This window comes from Pteropus medius, unplaced genomic scaffold, assembly GCF_902729225.1.
Source record: "Pteropus medius unplaced genomic scaffold, Ma_sr-lr_union100, whole genome shotgun sequence".
NCBI classification, from domain to species: Eukaryota; Metazoa; Chordata; class Mammalia; order Chiroptera; family Pteropodidae; genus Pteropus; species Pteropus medius.
In genome coordinates, this window is record NW_024342471.1 from 9846540 (window position 1) to 9865262 (window position 18723).

General features: G+C 47.4%; 1 protein-coding gene across 3 annotated transcripts in view; it reads right to left on the minus strand.

Annotated features, from left to right (window-relative positions):
* Nucleotides 1-18723, minus strand: part of MTCL2 (microtubule crosslinking factor 2) — a 68107-nt gene that overhangs the window by 27947 nt on the left and 21437 nt on the right. For all 3 annotated transcript variants that reach the window (XM_039864256.1, XM_039864255.1, XM_039864254.1), the window contains exons 3-5: nucleotides 13921-14079; nucleotides 3803-3865; nucleotides 1933-3114 (exon numbers count right to left, since the gene is read on the minus strand). In XM_039864256.1, coding sequence (XP_039720190.1) covers nucleotides 1933-3114; nucleotides 3803-3865; nucleotides 13921-14079 — 1404 coding nt within the window. The remainder of the gene's footprint in view (nucleotides 1-1932; nucleotides 3115-3802; nucleotides 3866-13920; nucleotides 14080-18723) is intronic.

Here is an 18723-nt window from a genome sequence, read left to right on the forward strand (position 1 = left end):
CTCCGAGTTCTGTAAAGGCTCTGATCACATATCTGAGGGCTGGGACCCATGTGGACTCACTTCTGTAGCCCAGACCCAGCCCTGGTGAGGGCATTGCAACCACTCGATGAATGTTTGTTCAAAAGATGAATAACTAGGTAAGTGGTAAGTGAAAACACTGATTCTGTGAATGTCTGTCTTGTACACAAACCTCTGAGCCAGCCTCTACTGTCCTGCCACATGTGCAGCCCCAGCTCATTTATACCTCAACAGGAACCAAGACGGTGACCTAACATGGGACAGTCTGCTTGCTTAAAAAAGCAAGATCAAGCCAGATCGACAGGGCACTGGTTAAAGAAACAGTGGCACAACCACATTGTGTAGTTGTGAAAAAGAAAGAGCTAAATCTCTGTATAGACATGGAAAGCCCTCTCCCGCTGAGGGCCTTCCTGATGCTCTCTGCAGTCCAGCTTCACTCCTTCTCTTAGTTCCTGGACACGCGACGTTCCTTCCGGCCATGATGGCCTTCGTACAGGCTGTCCCTCTGCTTAGGACATTCTTCCCCTAGTAATCCATCCTTCTGATCTCAGTTCAGATCAGAGGCCTCCCCTGATCCAGGGTCTAGGTCAAGTTCCTTGTTCATAGAACCAAGGAGAGTTCCTTGAGAGCCCTCATTTCAGTGTGTAATTTCACGTTCATTGGTATATTTTGACTAACATCTCTCTTCCCCACTATATGATATGGGCTGGGGGACAGGACTCATGTCTGTTTGTTCTTACTGTGGCACCTCCAGCACTGAGCACGAAAAGTATATGAACAATAAATCCAGCATCATAAGTAAATGAACAAATAAATATATATGACATGGGAAAAATAAGTTGTATAACTTATTTTTCCCATGTCATATATATTTATTTGTTCATTTACTTATGTAGGTATAACATAAGACAATTTGGGTGAAGAAACAAATATATGAGAATATATTAGAGAAAGATCTAAAAGGACATGCTGTGATGATGAAATAGTCTAGATCTGCACCGTTTGACACATACAGCTACTGAGCACTTGAAATGTGACTACTGTGACCGAGGAACTGAATTTTCAATTGTATGTGATTTTTATTAATTAAAATTTAAGTAGCCACATTTGGCTAGTGGCCACTGCAACGGCCAGCACTGCTCTGGTCTATTACAAGTTGTACCTGTAGGGAGTGAGAAGCAGTGCGGAGGAGGCTTTTACCTCAGACAGTTCTGAAACTCTTTGAAGGTTTATAGATTACTTTGGCAATAATGCTTTTTTGGGGGAGGGGGGACAGATACATTTGCTGTTTTAATTTTTTCTAAGTAGTATTTTATAGACATCAAGGCTGGAAGTTCATGACCTTTAGAAAGCCAAGTTTCTTGCCTTTGCATAGGACCTGAATGAAAGTCCTTTTTTTTAAAAAAAAAAAAATACTTTTAAAATACAAAACTGTGAAAGAAACAAAAATAGAAGGAAGGGCAATATGGCAAAAAGATAGGGCCTCATCAAAAAGATATGGCAAAAATCAGCCCCTGTATCTATCAATAGTAAATGAGTAAGTGAATTGTGGCATATTCATTCAATGAGATCTGGGAATGAGAATGAACAAACTATTGCCACATGTGACAACAAACGTAATGGTAGGTGAAGGAAGCCTGGTACAGGGTGTACTGTATTTATACAAAGTTTATAGACAGACCAAACTGAATCAAGAGGTTACCCTTGGAAGTGGGGCATTGTGGCTAGAAGGGGGCATGAGGAGGGGCTTCTGGGGTACTAGTCGCGCTCCAGTTTTTGTTCTGGGTGAAGATTACACGAATCCGTTTGCCTTGGGGAAAGTCTAAGCTCTCCACCTGTGCTTTGTGTAATATCAGTAAAGTTTCTATCAAAGAAAAAAAAAAAGTAACAAGGTCTGTGACAGGGAAATCTTACCTGGAAATCTGAGCCAAGGTCTTTGGCTAGAAGAATCTCCTTGGAGGGCCCCTGGGAGCCCAAGGGGGGCAGTGATGAGAAGGGCTCCGGGGGCTCCTTGGCAGAGCTCCCGAGGACCGCGTCTGCCTTGCGCGTGAAGGCGTTGAGCTCCTGCTGGAGCATGCTCAGCCGCACCAGGATAGCATGGATGAGCTTGGTGTCCGTGGGGCCCTCGCTGTTGTCGGGGGCCTCATGCAGCCGAAAGTCGGCACACTCGTTGTCCAGATATAGGCGGAGGCCAGCTGAGAAGCCGTTGGCATCGGCCACCAGGACGTCGATGGCCTTGCTGACCAGGGCAGCCTGCTCCCTCAGCCCAGGCAGCACCTCGGCCTCCCTGGCTCTGCAGAGCCGGGTGGCATGGGGACCATGGGTCTCGCCGAGGGCAGCAGGCACGCACTGGGCAGAGTCCCCCGCCTCGGCATCTGTCTCCAGCATGGGCCGCGTGCTCTGGCAGGAGGCAAGATCACAGCGCTGGAGGTTGGACAGAAGCACGCGGTTCTCGTACTGGAGTTTCTTGACCTTGCCGCTGAGCTCGCCGATCTGCAGTTTGGCAGCCGCCAGCTCCTCCTGCGAGGGCTCGCTGAGCACCGAGCAGCTATCCTCCGACAGCGTCACATCCAGCTCATGCTCTGAGCGGTACTTGGCTAGCTCGCTCAGCAGCAGCTTGTTCTGATCCTCCAGTTCCGCTGAGGAGCGCCGCAGGAGCTCTGCCTCCTCCTCCACGAACTGCAGGTGTCGCCGCAGCTCCGCCAAGCTCTCCCCGCACTCACTGCCACCCAGCGCCGAGAAGGCCAGGCGTGCCTCTGGGCCCCCGCCACCGCCCCCATGATCCTTCATGTCGTCCATCTCAGCCCGCAGGCCCCGGTTCTCCACCTCCAGCTCCACGATGCGGCGGCTCAGCAGGTTGGCCTCCTCCTCCACCAGCTTCAGATGCACCTTCAGCTCGGTCTCCCGCGAGTGCGGTGCATCCGCCAGCTCCTCCGCCGACAGGGCGCTGTCCAGATCGCCGTAGAGGGAGCGGTACTTGAGCAGCTCCTCCTTCATGCTGTCGTTCTCCTTGGCGAGCTTAGTAAGCTTCTTGCACATGAGGGCCGACTCCTCCTTTGCAAAGTGCAGCTGGCACTTCAGGTCTGCACTGTCCTCCTGGGGCCAGATGGGCACAGGGACAGACAAGAACAAGGAAGGTTAGTGTTGGGAGGCTCAATACCAGCCACAGCACTTCAGGGAGCACTACCTATATCCTGGGGACACAGGAATAAAGCAGACACAGCCCTGACCCTCAAGGAGGTGGCGATCCAGAAGGGAAGCAGAGGGGGAGACAATACAGCAGCAAGGATGGAGCACCACACATCCCTTGAGGAGTCCAGGAGGGCTTCCTGGAGTAGGCAATGTTCTGCCAAGGTGACTATTGCTTCTACTACCACTACTATCATTACTACTATAGTTTCCTCATCTGTAAAATGGGGCAGTAATACTCCTTCCCTCACAGAGTCATGGAGAGGATCAAGTGAGATAATGTATGAAAAGTATCTGGCACCTTGACAAGCCAGGACTACTAGAAACTAATTGTATTCTATGCCTGGCCTGTGCTACATATAGCATTTTATCTCTCTAGTGTGTGACAACCATGGGCTCAGGGTATAGTTTTAGGAAGTGAAGTGGGCAACGAAGCTAAGAAAATGAACAAGGGGAGGATTGGGTAGAAGCTGGGGAGGGGTAGACACCTCTGGGGACCCCCCTGCCCAGGCCACATGGAGTTAGGCTTTGAGCCTTAAGACTAAAATCTGGAAGTGAGGCTACACTGGGGATTGTGGGGGCTGCCAGGAAGTACCTGCATTGAAGGCTTCTTGTCTGTCTTCCCCAGGGAGCGAGTTCCTCTTTTCTTCAAGGAATGCTGGAGGGAGATTAAAAAACATCAGAACTGAAAGCTCATGAGGGTGATGTGCCTCCAAAGAGCAGTCACAGAGCCTAAGGATCCACTGAGGACCCCCTCTCCCCAGCCCACCCAGCCATGTCCAGACCTTAACCAGCACCAACTGTTGAGCCAGAAGGGCCCTCAAGACCACCCAGGGGGCTGACAATGGGGGACAGGCCAGAAGCACTTGAGATGATTCTGAACACGCCTGTTCAGGGTGCCTCCCCTCTCTCCCAGCTCCACACTGTGATCCAGCTGGCCTAGGCCAAGCCCAGAAATCTAGGTTTCCATTCTTATCTTTCATTCATTCACCAAAAAATTCCTGAGTGCCTATGATGTGCCAGGCACAGTTAGGTGCAAAGAACACAGTAAGAACCAAGACAGAGAGGGTACTTGGGGAAAATGCTATGGAGCTTTGCTCAGATCCCCCCTTTAGGACAGGGACACTTATTCCCCAGCTAAGACCTTGAAGCTGAGTCCCCCTCCAAGCGATGCCCATTAGCTGAGGGCAGCCTACATCCAAAGACTGATCCATGCTCTCCTGCCTCAACTTGTGACAACTCTAAAGGGCTATCCCAGCTCCTGAGCTCCCCATGGAATCAGCTGAGCCACTGGTGTGACAGCTCCACACCTCAACTTCTCCCTTGCTCCCTGATGGCGTTATTCCCAAGGGGTCTCTTCCAATAGCCTCTGCATGCAAATCTCTGTCTCAGGGGAAATCCTGTCGTCATGGAACTGGCATTTAGTGGGGACTTTAATTCAGAATGAATAACTATTGATGCAACAAATCATAATTACACAGGAGGGTTGGAAATGATGAGTGACCACAATTTAAATTGTAAAAGTTTGGCTGCAGAGTAAAGCAAAATAAGACTATAACGATAACGATGGTTCGAAAATCCAGAAAGCTGATACAATTGATCAGATAAGCAAATTCTACATGGAAAAAGTACACCTTAAGAAAAGTAAAGCTATAAATGACAAACTGGGAAAAATATGTGCAATTTGTAACACTGACAAAGGGTTAATATCTTAAATATGTAAAGAGCTTTGCAAAAATACAGAATAAAAAAGCCAACAAACCTATAGAAAAATGGGGTAGAGATATGAAAAACAGTTCACAGGAAAAGAAAGGTTAATGGCTCCTAACCATAGGAAAATGCTTAACCCTGTTCATGATAGAGAAATGCAAATTAAAGCTACACTGAGATACCATTTCTCACCTATCAGTTTGGCAAAACTCCAAACATCTCACAACATATTCTACTGAAGCTATAGAGAAACAGGAACACTCGTATGTATATCTCTGGCAAGAATGCAAAATGGCACAAGCCCTACAGAGGGGAATTTGAGGAAAGGTTACGATAACCATTACTGAAGTTTCTCAATGTTTAAAAAAGTCATTCAATTAGATGCATGATTCCACTGAACACTTCTTCCCACGAGAGGGGCGATTCATGTTAGTAGTGTACAAAACCACACTTAGGTTGCTTCCGACTTTTCAAGTTGGGCAGGTATTTTTTTTAGAATGCTCCGGTGTGGTCTGAATACATGCCCTCCTCACCCCCCACCTCTCACATCCCATATCCCTGAAGGGGAGAACCACTGATCTAATCCAAGTCTCCCCACCCCCCTTGCCCCTTTACTGAAGGCGAGAAAGAGGTCTCACAGCAAATCCATAGCTGACCTGGGACCTGTTCTTGACACAGGTCTAGATCTAGTTCCAAAGACTTGGATGGAGAAAATGTGCCTTCTTTGACGAGGGCCACAGTAGAGGTAGCCCCATAGTTCTCAATCTGGGTACACATCAGAATTACCTAGGGAACTCAAAATAAAAATACCAATGCCCAAGGTCCCACCTCTGCAGATTCTGATATAATTGGTCCAGGGTAGATCGCAGGCATCAGTATTTTTAAAGAGCTTCCCAGGTGATTCTACTGTGCAGCCCAGGTAGGAACCACAAAGTCAGGAAGATGAACTCCAGGTGGGCTCTTAAGTATATCTTAAAGCACAATCAAATCCTAAAGAGACATTTTGAAATGCAAATGAGGCAGGAGGCAGAAGCTGATATTTCAGTTGCTGGGTACCAAGGGCAGGGAGCTAGAATTTGAGAAAGGCTGACCTGGGATCTTTCAAAATAGAGGAGGAAAGAGTAGGATATAGGGTGTGGGGCACAAAACAAGTCCCCCCACAAAGATCCCCTCTCACAAATGGAGTCCAGTTAGAGGGTGAACAGAGGGAGATCCCCACATGGAGTGGTTGAGGTGAGGGCTCTGGGTTGCAGATCTGAGCTTGCTTATCAACAAGCTGAGGGGGAGGGGCCATGAAGCTGAACTCTAAGAACCCCACAACACTGAGTTTATGATCCTGAGTGAAACCCTTCCTCTCCCTGAAATTCCACTTTATCATCTATAAAACTGAGCCATAGACTAGATGACGATAGCCTCTTCAAGCACTGCAGACTCCCTGGAGGAAGTGGGGTGACAGGAAGTGGATCCAGGGGTCTCCAAAGGCACTGAAAGGTCCCGGCCATCACGTATAAAGGAATGAGATAGTATAAAGCCTAAAGCCATTAAAAAGGACAGAGGGAGCGTGAGATTCACCGCCATGGTAAAGTCTCTGAGACACTTTGTAAGAAAAAGAAGAAACCTGCAAAGCAAAACCTACAAACCAAATAATTGTCCACCAACTGCTGAATGAATAAACAAAATGCGGCATATCCACATGAGGGAATATCATTCAGCCACAGAAAGGCATGAAGTACTGACACATACTACGACATACATGTACCTTGGAAACATTATGCTAAGTGAAAGAAGCCAGTCACAAAAGGCCACATAGACGATTCCACTGACACGAAATGTCTGGAATAGGCCAATCCACAAAAGCAGAAAGTAGGTTGATGAGTGGCTGCCAGCAGGGGAACGCAGAGTGACTATGATGGGTTCGAGTTTCTTTTTTGGGGTGATGAAAATGTGCTGGAATTAGAGAGTGGTGATGGTTGTACGACTCTGAATATTCTAAAAACCACTGAACTGTATACTTTAGAAAAGGCAAACTTTATGGTATGTAAATTACACCTCAATAAAGCTGTTATTTTTTAAAAAGAAAGCATGTTACCATTTTTATAAAAATAAGATGTGTGTGTGTTTGCACATGCACACATGGGCATGAGGGGGAGACAGCTGAAGGATATACATACATGAGCCTGTTAACGACGAGAATACAAAAAAAACAATGAGAATACAGGGAACTTGCACTTTTCTTCCTTAATTTTTTTTTTTTGGAGGGAGGACATATTCCTCCAGCAATTTTTTTCTTAAAAATTTTTTTATTACACAATATTTAAAAAAATTAATATACAAAAATACATTCTCACTGTAAATCTATACCATGCTGACAAAGAGAAGTTCCCCTGTCCCCTATTTACACCCCACTTATTCTCCTTCCAACCTGAGGGTGACCACAGCTGATGGTCAGCTGGAGCTCCTTCTAGACCTTTGGTTCTGTGTTTAAAATACTGAAATAGATGGTGCTCTTTTAGACTTTCTTGTCTTCCTATGCTTACTTGACTCTGTGATCTTTGATTTATATAATAAGCACCTTAGGCAAAAGAAAACCCCAAACATCCAGCATTATAAAAAACGGTCTGTGTTCATGCTACATTCTTTTGTATGTGACAGAAACTGTGTATATAATATAATCCCATTTTTATTTTTAAAAATACAAAGAGAGAAATATGCGGTGTATGAGCAGAAAGAAAGGCCCGGAAACATACAAACCACACTGTAATCATGGGTTAGGCTGAGTCAGGAGTAGATTTGAGGGAGGTGGTGAGGGGAGGCGTTCTTTTCTTTTATGTATGGTTATTATTTCTATTATTTTTTTGAATAACACACTCACATGATTCAAACTTCAAAGAGTACAAAAGGAATACAGTGAACTCCTCACCAGTTCTCTTGCCTGAGGCAACCAATGCCATCAGAGGCTGATGTATACATCCACAGAGCTATGCCAGGCATGCCTTTGTATGTACTTTCGTAATGAGTGTTTTGCTTCACTGAGCTTACATTACTTTTTTGATTAAATAATGCACATATACATATACATTTCAATATGCGTATGTGTATAAATAGAAAAACTGTACCGGAAATACATATATCCCTCACTCAAACGGTAATTTGATAATTACTCAGAGTAATTCCCTCTGAATATTGGATTACAGGTGCATTTTTTCTCCTTATGGTTTACATACTTGCATTTTCTAGTCTTTCTCTACTGAGCACAGTTTACTTGTTAGGTGGAGGGAGAAAGGTCACAGTAAAATATTTTTTAAATGTACTCGCCCCAAGAAAAGTCACGGAACACCTTTCAACAGGCATACGGTGAGCTATGAATGGCTTGAATCTCACCAGAAAGGGAAGGCAGTGGGCCGAGAAGAGGGGCCGAAGCAGCAAACCTTTTCAGGACCAGAGTGGTTCCAGCCTTTTAGGGTTGGAACTGCCCCTTCCCCCACCTCGTCTAAGCCATGTGGGCTCCCACACTGCCCTTCGGCTCTGGAGGGAAAACAAGGCAGACTCACAAAGCATAGACCTTTCTCCACTCTGCAGGGCAGGAGCTGGCCAGGCGGCCTGGGGGCTGTGGTGCCCCTCAAGGGGCCAAGGTCTATCAGAGCCTCTTTGTGGAGCCCCCAGGAGCAGATGTTCTGGCTCTGGGCCTTGGGAGGGTGGGACAGGGCAGGGCAGTGCCTGGGCACCAACAGGAATGCCAGTTCCAACTGCTGGACCCCGAGGGCACACGCTTTGGCATGGCATGTAGCAGGGACTTCCCCACCCACCAGCAACTTACAAGGCCGCCTTCGAGCATCCAGGGTGGTGCCTCGAAGCATTCTTGGTCTAATGGCTCCCAGTAGAAGCATGAGCTCTGTCCTCCCTTGTCTTTCTCCAGGGGACTAATGGAGCCTGTCCTTGCCCCTCAGCCTGCACAGAGAGGCTGCCTGAGTACAGCTCTGAAGGGGTCCCCTGCCCTCTAACACATTCCACACTTCCATGCTGCCCGGGAACAAAGACCAACCTTCAAGGAATAAAATGAATCTTCTGCCAAAGCAGCTGGGTAGATTTTCACCAAACTTTGAGGGGATGTTTGGAAAGGTCTCACTGAAACACAGACTGTGCTGTATTTGCGAAATTTACTCTAGAAGGGACATGGGGTGGGGGTGCCTCTCAAAGACTGATGCATTCTTCCTCCAGAGTGGTTGAAACTGCTAGACAGAGAGGCTGTGTGGCTTCTGGCTGGAGGAGACCATTTTGGGGGAGGAAACAGAGTGGTTTAGGCATGAGCCCCAAATCAAAAGGCATAGGGATAGACGTTGCCAACTGTAGGTGTTCATTTGCAATGTAACTGCTCCTTCCAAGGGTGGGGCTGACAGCTTGACATGGAAAGCTCCTTGCCAGAGGCAGCAGATATGTATTGGTTTAACAAAGGTAAAAGCTTCTCCAGACCCACAGCTCTCGTAATGGTTGGGAGGGTAAGGATAATGATAATCAGTAGTTACCAAGCCCTATTCTCTGCTAAGCACTTTACCTGCTTGTCTCCCTTAATTCTCACAAACACCTCTCAGAAGCAGGAATTAATATTCCCATTTTATAAATGAATAAACTGAGCACTGGAGCAGTTCTATGATTTGCTCAATGTTACAGTTATTTGCAAATAAGTGGCAAAGTCAGAAGTCAAACTCAGGCCCAAGAGACTCCAAGTTTGCATTTGCCACACACCACATAGACCATGGCTAGCTAGGTTGCATTAGATGACAACACCAGGAGAACCGAGAATTGAACCCAGGTGACCTGAGGCCATGGTCAGCGCTCTTCCTACCCCAACAGAGTGGGAATCAGCACAAGAAGCCTGTGCCAGAGAAGGAGGTACTTGACGAAGTGAGCAGCCTCTTCAGAAGTTCTGAGAATGCCCCTGGATGGGGAACGGAGGGCAAGGGCATCACCATAGGAGTCAGTGTGGCTTTGGGAGGTAGAGTTCTGGCTTCGAATCCTATCTATCTTTCTCTTTCCCCAGTCCTACCTATATACAGCAAGTCTACTCCTTGATATATACCCAAGAAAACTGAAAACATATATTCACACAAAAACTTGTACACAAATATTCACAGTAACATTATTCATAGCCAAAAAAGTAGAAACAAGAGAAATGTCTATCAACTGATAAGTGGACAGACAAAATGTGCTATATCCATATAACGGTTATTATTTGGCCATAAAAAGAATGAAGTATTGATACATGCTTCAAACGAATAGACCTTAAAAACATTAGGCTAAATGAAAGAAGCCAGTCATAGAAATTCACCTATTGCATGATTCCATTTGTGTGAAATTTCCAGAACAGGCAAATCCATATAGACAGAAAGTGGATTAGTGGTTGCCGGGGTCTGGAGGGAAGGGAGAATGACTGACTGCTAACAGGTACAGGGGTTCTTTCGGGGGCAATGGAAATGTTCTGGAATTGCACAACATTATGAATATATTAAAAACCATTGAACTGTATACTTTTAAATGATGAATTTTATGGTATGTAGATTATATCGCAATTAAAAAAATTACCAAGAAGATTACCACCTATGAAATGGGAATGACAGGACTATGTACATAAGGAAGCTGTTGTTACACATGAAGACTTACACAAAATGCTTGGTGTGGTGCCTGGTACAGAGCAAACACTCAGACACAGCAGCTATATTATAATAAATCATGTCAATACTGATATTGGCTTTCTGCTTAAAATACATGAAGGGGGAATGATACTGATAAGGGGGAGGCTTGTGTTACAATTCTTGAGCTGCAGCCCAGCTGGGCAACAGTGCTACCAGAGAGCATGGCTAGGGATGGTCACCCTCTCTAGCAAAGAGCAATCTCCATGGCAACCACATCAGCTCAGGCCAGGGGCTCCTGTTCTCAGCCGGGTGACAGCATCGTCACAGCAACCTGTCAGGATGGCAAAGGCAGATCTTGATGCTCTGGCAGAAGAATTACTAAGGGACCCTTGTCTCCATAGAAACTGTGTCAGGAAGGAAAGGGAGTAGGGAGAGGGCAAGCAGCAAGTAAACACAGAGCCACGTCTCCTTGCCCAGATCCTGAGATACCAAGGAGCACATCAGGGAGGGCTAGACCAGCCTTGCTGACATTGCCTTCAAAGGAGTAGTGAACTAGTGTTTCATGAAGACCTACTGTGTGCCAGGCACTGCAAAGGGCGCTTTACATGCTTGACTGCATTTAAAATTTCACTAATAATACCCAAATATGTTATTATTAAAAAACAAATAAACCAAAATATGGCATTAATAGTATAAAAACAAAAGTCATTCCCAACTCCACTCCCACTATTTTTAACTCCTCAGTTTAGTGGATTTTCCTCCAGACTTTTGCTATGCATTTGCATATATACATACATGCTTCAAAACCAGTTTGTCCTGTATGGCTTTTCAAAATAATTAGTGGATTGCACAGTATGTATAGTTCTATAACTTTCTTTTCCTGCTTAACTATGTACCTTAAATATCTTTGCATTGGTCCGATCCTGGATTTTGGCACCAAAAGAAAAAAAAAGATCTTTGCATGTCAGTACATACAGCTGACTTTTGAACAACATGGGGGTTACACATAGCCTCCACTCTGCAGTCAAAAATTTGCATATAACTTTTGACTCCACAAAAGACTTAACTACTAGTAGCCTACTGTTGACCAGTAGCCTTACTGATAACGCAGTTGATTAGCACATATTTTGTATGTTATACTGTATTCTTACAATAATGTAAGCTAAAGAAAAGAAAATGTTATTAAGAAAATCATAGGAAGAGAAAATACATTTATGGTACTATTGGAAAAAATCCATGTATAAATGGACCCTTGCGATTCAAACTCATGTTCTTCGGGGGCCAACTGTATATATTTACCTTATTCTTTTTTTTTTATTATTGTAAAATAAACATAATAAAATTTACCACTTTTAGCCATTTTCAAGTATACACTTCAGTGGCATTAAGTACATTCATGTGTTGTCATCCATCACAACCGTTCAGCTCCAGAACTTTTTCATTATTCCAAACTGAAACTCTACTAAAGTTACGAAAACGCTAATTCCTCAATTGTTCCTCCTTCCAGTCCCTCGTGACCACGATTCTACTTTCTGCCTCTATGACTTTGACTACCCTAAGTATCTCATGTAAGTGGAATCATGTAATATTTGTCCTTTTGTGTCTGGCTTATTATACTTACCATCATGCCTTCAAGCTTCATCCACGTTGTAGCCTGTCAGAATTTCCTTCTTTCTTAAGGCTTACCAATAGTCCACTGTGTGCACATACTACATTTTTGTTCATCCACCAATAGACATTTGGGTTGCTTACATCAATAATGCTGCTGTGAACACCGGGGTACACATATACGTTTGAGTCCCTGCTTTCGATTCTTTTGGGTATTTTCCCAGAAGTGGAATTGCTGGCTTATTTGGTTATTCTCTGTTTCGCTTTTTCAGGAAGTGCCATACTACCTCATTCTTTCTAACTTCTCCATAGTGTCTGATGGTCACCCAGTGTTATTAATGATCATAAGCGACCTTGTATGATGTGTACTGTTATTATCCTGACATCACGGATGAAGAAACTGAGACTTAAAGTGGGAAGTGGCTTCAGGGTCTCAGCCGCTTCTCTGCCAAGGACGGGCTGGGTGAACTCAGGCAAGCCGTCCCTCTCTAGGTCTCAGTTTTCTCTCCTTTACAATAGGAACAGGCCGACCTCCAAGTGCTTTCTGAAATCGTCTCCTCTTTTCACTACCAAGGGTGGCAGCAACAAGATGTGTGATGATGCCTTGTGTTATAGGTCAGGCCTTGGGGGACAGGAGGCTGCCTGAGAGAGGCTCCCTGGGAAAGGGCACAGTTCCACAGCAGCAAACACCCTATGTCCTCATACTATGAAGCTGTTGGTACATCACACAAACATGCCCAGAGGGAAGGGCAGCTGAAGGACTACGCTGGCTCAGGACTGTGGTGTCTCAGTTCTAGAACGCTGGCATGCCTGCCCTCGGGGAAGGTAAAAGAGTATGTCCCAGAATGATGTACAATCCTAGCATACCCCATGAGCAGCCAGACAGCTGAGGCCCAGCTATGCCTCTGGGGCCAGAAGCCACCGCGGGGCTGTCTGGAACATACACCCCTGGAATCTACAGAATTCCAGTCTCTAGGGATCACCTAAGCTGATGGTTTCCAACTGGCGTTCTACAGAGCCCACTTGGCCCTGCAAAACCTTGAGGACATCCTCCCCCTTCAGGGGCTATTTTCTTATCCATAAAATGGGTATGATCACACCTCATTGAGCCTTTATGAAAAATGAGATAATGTGTCCAGAACGCTGTTGGGTGCCTTACATGCTGTTCACCTAACATAACATGCAGGAAGAAGAAAGGACATGCCAGGTGGAGGGACTGGAATGATCAAAGGCAGAGAGGCTGGTGTCTGGGGGTCATATTCAGGAAGTGACCAGTGTCCTGAAATCTCTGTTAATACATTGGCCCTAGCACTGACTTTATATTGAGTGGTTGTGCCCGGCAGTCTCTAAAGCATGTACACACAAGTTATTCCAGCTTGTCCTCACAATGGCTTAAGGCATTATTATCCCATTTTATAGATGAGGAAACTAAAGCACACAGGGCTAGGCACCATGCTGGGCATTGTTGCATGTTCCTTCAGTTAATCCTCTGACAGCTATGGTCCTGCGACGGATGACTGTCTCCTTCATGAGCCTGTAGTCAAGTTGTAGACAGGAACCGGTGTCTTTCATTCACTATCTATTGTGTCCTTAGTGTCCAGCACACAATGTACACAGAAGGTGCTCAGGAAATGTGTGCTGGAGGAACAAATTAATAAACAGCTCTGCCAGGGAGGCCTAACCATGCAGAGACACTGGCTAGGTGGGGCCGGCACATGCCCACTGCCGCCGGCCTGGCCCTGCCTGGGATAGACCGGGTCCTCACCTCTCTCGGCCGCTCCAGCTCCGTCTGCAGCACCTGCTTAGCCAGCTCTGTCTCGATGAGCCGCTGACGAAGCTCCTCGTTCTCCTCCTCCAGCCGTGCCCGTTTCTTTTCCACTGCCTCAAGCTCCTTATGCAGCCTCACAGAGATGTCCTTAGAGACCTGGGCAAGGGCAGGTGATGAGCAGGGCGTTAGCAGGCTGAGAGGCCATCCCATTTGGGTTGCAGGGCAACCCCTGAGCAGGCAGGTTCTTTCACCACTTAGCAGTTGAGAAAAATGAGGCACAGAGAAGTTAAGTAACTCACCAAGGGTCACATAGCCAGGAAGTAATAGAACCCAAATCCAAACCCAGGCACCCCGTGTTCCTTATGTCTATATCATAGTTCAGCTCTCAGAAAGCTGTAAAGTCCCTGCCTGTTCTTAGAAATGCTTTTTCATTCACATGGGGCCCTTAATGCTTCCAAATGCCTCTTCCAGCCATCCTGTTGCCAGTCCTCACAGAACCTGTGACTGGGCCAGAAGATCATATTAAAGAGGAGAAACTCAGAGCAAGATGGACAGCCCCAGAGCCACTTGAACCCCTTCTCTGCCACTGACTAGCATGTGATTCTGGGCAAATCATTTCCCTATTCAGTCTCCTTAACTACAAAATGAGTGCAATAATAACAGCACCAACCTCATGGGCCCAACAGGACTGAATATTGCACAAAAGGCTTGGCCCACTGGCTACACAGTGAGCGCTGGGTGAGTGGTAGCTGCTGCTTCGAGAAACTGAAGCCCAGAAAGGGGCAGAACTTGCTGAAGGTCACAATATGATCCCGAGGCCCGTTTCCAATCGTCTGGGATATAAAACATGCCCCAAATGACAAAGCCTGGGCAGGTGTCCAAGTCATCCCTGCAGAAGAGCTAACAGAGCTACAAATTCAATGCTGGTTCCAGCACTCTGCAGCAACAGTACCCCATTTCCTCGAGGACACCCTCTGTCCTATCCTCTGCTAGCAGGGAGTGAAAGGCCAGGAAAGGGGGACTTTAGAGATGAGGAAGGTCCTTCTGAACTGGTAGATCACAATCAGCCCTGAGTGAGCTGGGCACTATCACTGGCTGAATACCTACTGTGTACTAGATTCATTCATCTTCTCCCAATTCTGTCCCCACTTTACTGGCAAGGGAACTGAGGCTCAGAGTGCAAGTGACTTGCTTGGGGTCACACAAAGTTGGTGTGCACAAAGCTGGGGAGGAGCCCCGGGGATTTGGCTGAGGGGCCAGTGTGACCAGGGCTCTGCAAGGAGTATTAGGGTTTGCCAACAAGAGTGGGGCAGACAGCCCAGCACCCAGTGCCTGCCAGTGTCGGAAATGACCACGCACCTCCTCCCTGCCGGAAGGGAAGAGGGCCCTCCCTGGCTCTGCCCTCTGCCTGGGCCCAGGCCCAGCTCAGCATAGACCCCTTGGCAGTGTGCGACGCAGGCCAGGAAAAACAACGGCCAGAAAGGAAATTCAGCACTGCCTTCCCCTCCCTCCGTTGCCCACTGCCTCTCTCTGCCCCTGAAGCTCTCCAAGGACAGTCAGAAGCTGGCCCATAAGGCTATTCTCACAGCCCCTCTGGGCCATCAAGCTTTCTTCTTTCACAAAGTGGGGTGAGCAATTCCTCGCTATCAGAACAAGGATTTTGCAGGGGGAAAAATCAGATCCTTGAGCCCGATTCCAGCACTCACTGGGTATGTGACCGGGGACAAGTTAGTTAACCATTCAAAACCTCAGTTTGGTCATCAGTAAAGGGGATTGACATAGCTGAGTCACGAGTGCTGCTGTGAGGAATAAACAACATAGTGCTTGGGCTGGTGGTTGGAATTTACTAGGTGCTCAAAAAATACGATTTTGAATACACGGTCAAGATTATTTCTTCACCTCTATGCACCAATGTTTACCCAACCTGGCCTAACACACCCCACAGCCTCACTCTTAAGGTTTGGTGTCAGGGTTTTTGCTGGAGGTGTTCATTCAGCCCCAGGCTCTAGGCTATGGTCCCCAGTTTTGGGCTGTTAGGTCACCCAGTGAATCCCTGTTCTGATCAACATTTCATTCATTCATTCATTCATTCATTAGTTCGTTAGTCCATCCGTCCATCTACCCGCCCATCCATACTGCTCAGACCCCGGGAATAGCAGTGGTGGGGCACAGAGATCAAGGCCCTGGACCACACCTGGGCTCCTTCACATCTCTGAGTCCCAGCAGCAGCACAAGGTCTGGCATACACGAAGTGCCTAACGAATGCTGGTTGGATGAACAAACAAATCCAAGGCTCCAACAAGCGAAAAGATGGATGAAGGAGTAGATGACTGAAATATGAATGCTGCACCTGCTCTCACTTGGCTGGGGATGCTTCCCCCAACTGCCCACCCCACCCACTACCCAGGGACGGCTGTGTCCTGACTGGAGTGAGAGAGCAGCTGCTGGGGGCCAGGGCTCCTCTCCCAACTATGTTTCCACCTGGACCAGTTCCTCTCCATCTGGGGGGTCGCCCTGTCCCCGCCATGACCTGGGAGGTGCTGCATTCCCCATCAAGAAGTCATGATCTATGTGGATTCCTGGATCCTTCTGGGTTCCTGAGTGACTCTATGGATTTCATCCCTTCCAGGAGTCCCCACTCGCCTTTTGCTGCATTCCCCATGGGATCCCCGTCCCCGGGTGCTCGCCACCCTCAAGGGTTGTTATGTCAAGAAAGCCCAACCTCGGGCATCTTACAGGATTCTAATGTAGACAAGAGCCCTTAAACTCAGATCCCACAGAGCCCTGTGCCCCTGACGGAGGCCAATGAGAGCAAAGAGCATGCCGGCCAGGAGGGCAGGAGCCTGTGGCCTGGGCTTGTCCCCTCTCCTCTCTGAGCCTCAGTGGTCCTGGGCCCCCTCAGCTCTCACAGGTGATCACAGAATCATTTATTACTTCCCAAGCACCTGCCATGTGCATTTCTTTCCATCAGATAGCGCTTTGATTAGTATCCCCATTCTGAGGCTCAGAAAAGAAAGGTCATTTGCCTAAGGTCACACAGCTAGGAAGATACAGAACCAAGATTTGAAACTGGTTCAACTCTAGAGTCTTGCTCTCAACCTGACCCTGTTATTGGCCTAAAGTGAATTGACAATTTATATTAATATCAACAATAAAACTATTAATAGTAAGCCCAACAGTGAGCTTGCACTGTCAGATGCTCATTGGGCCCCACCTGCTTGTCTCATTTGATCATCTTCTGATCCTCCCAACTCCTTCTAAGGTAGAGGGGCTGAGATACTACAGGAGGCAAAGCAGCTGCAGCTTCCGGAAACCAGGGCAAATCCCCAAAGCACAAACAAATGCGCTCAGCCATGAGGTCACTGTTTACAGCGCTGGGGCCTGGCTCCTGCCAAAGGCAACCAGCAGCCTCCACGCCATGGCAGCCCTGCCTGCCAGTTAGCTTAATGGCCCCTCATTCATCAGGCCCTCGTGGGCCTCAGGGTGTCCCTGTCATTCTGAATCCTCTGGGAGGGAGATGGGAACTCACTAAGGGACTCCCCTGGCAAAGCAGCATCTGAGCTCTGTGTGGCTAAATCCTCCCAGGAACCCTGGGAGGGTGGGAATGTCACCCCCATTTTACAGATAAGGAAACTGAGGCTCAAAGAAGGGAGGCACCTACCTGGGTCACCCAGGAATAAAACCCAAAGCCAGAACTTTTTCTCCAGCAACATTTCTCAGAAAGGAAATGTTTTGCTGGCATGTTCTTGAGCCTCCTGCAGGAGTCCCACCAGGTAGGAATTTATTCCTGGATCCTGGACCTGACACTCGGGGCCTGGGAATCTGCATTGTGAACAAGCCCTCCGGGTATTCTAATCCACCTGGGAGGCTGGATTCTGGCCACTTATCCTGCCAGTGCTTTATAAGTCTATAAGTTATAAATTCTCCTGAACAATAACACCACAACCAACATTCGCTCATTTGCTTAGATATGTTGCATCCTGTGTCAGACACTGTGCTCAGCATTGTCTTTATTTCATTTTATTCTCACAAAAATCTCTATAGGTAGGGATTAGTTTTATCTCCATTTTCCACATGGGGAAACTGAGGCTCAGAGATGTGAAGGAGCTTTCCCGAGGCCAAACAGCAAGCAAGCAGCAGAGCGGGTCTCTGCCCTGCTTCCTTCTCCCTGAGGTTCAGTAGGTCTTGTAGGCTATGAGGACCGGCAGAGAGAGAGAGAGCCTGGGTGCAGGGAGACGGGGAGAGGGGGAGAGACCAAAGCCAGAGGTTTCATTCATGGCACCCTCACCAACGACCTACCTGCTTGATAAAGCCACTGGAGCTGCAAAAGCCTTGAAAATTTGGCTGGTCTAAGCCCCACATTTAACAGAGGAGGAAATTGAGGCCCTAAGAGGTGGGGGCCAGTCGGGGCATGGGCCAAGGAGCTGGCAGAGCAAGTCAGAGAGTCCCCAGGGATACCCTCCTAGGCAGCTCCTGGACATGTCTCCACCTGGGTCCATCCAGCCCTCCCAGGAGGTACCCAGGAAGTCAGCACTTTGAAGACCTCCAAAAAAATGCCCTAGAGCACCTTCAGCACACAGGGTAGAGTGTAGTGGCCAGAGGCATCCAGCCCAGGCATGTGTGGTGAGCTCAGCACTCCAGCTGCAGAGCAGGGAGAAGAGGGAGGGAAGAGGGAAAGGTTGATGCTGATTGGCTAGTTCAAATCCTAACAGAAGGGGCCGTTCCCCTCCCCTCTACCAAGCCCGACCCCCCTTACACACACACACACACACACACACACACACACACACACACACACAC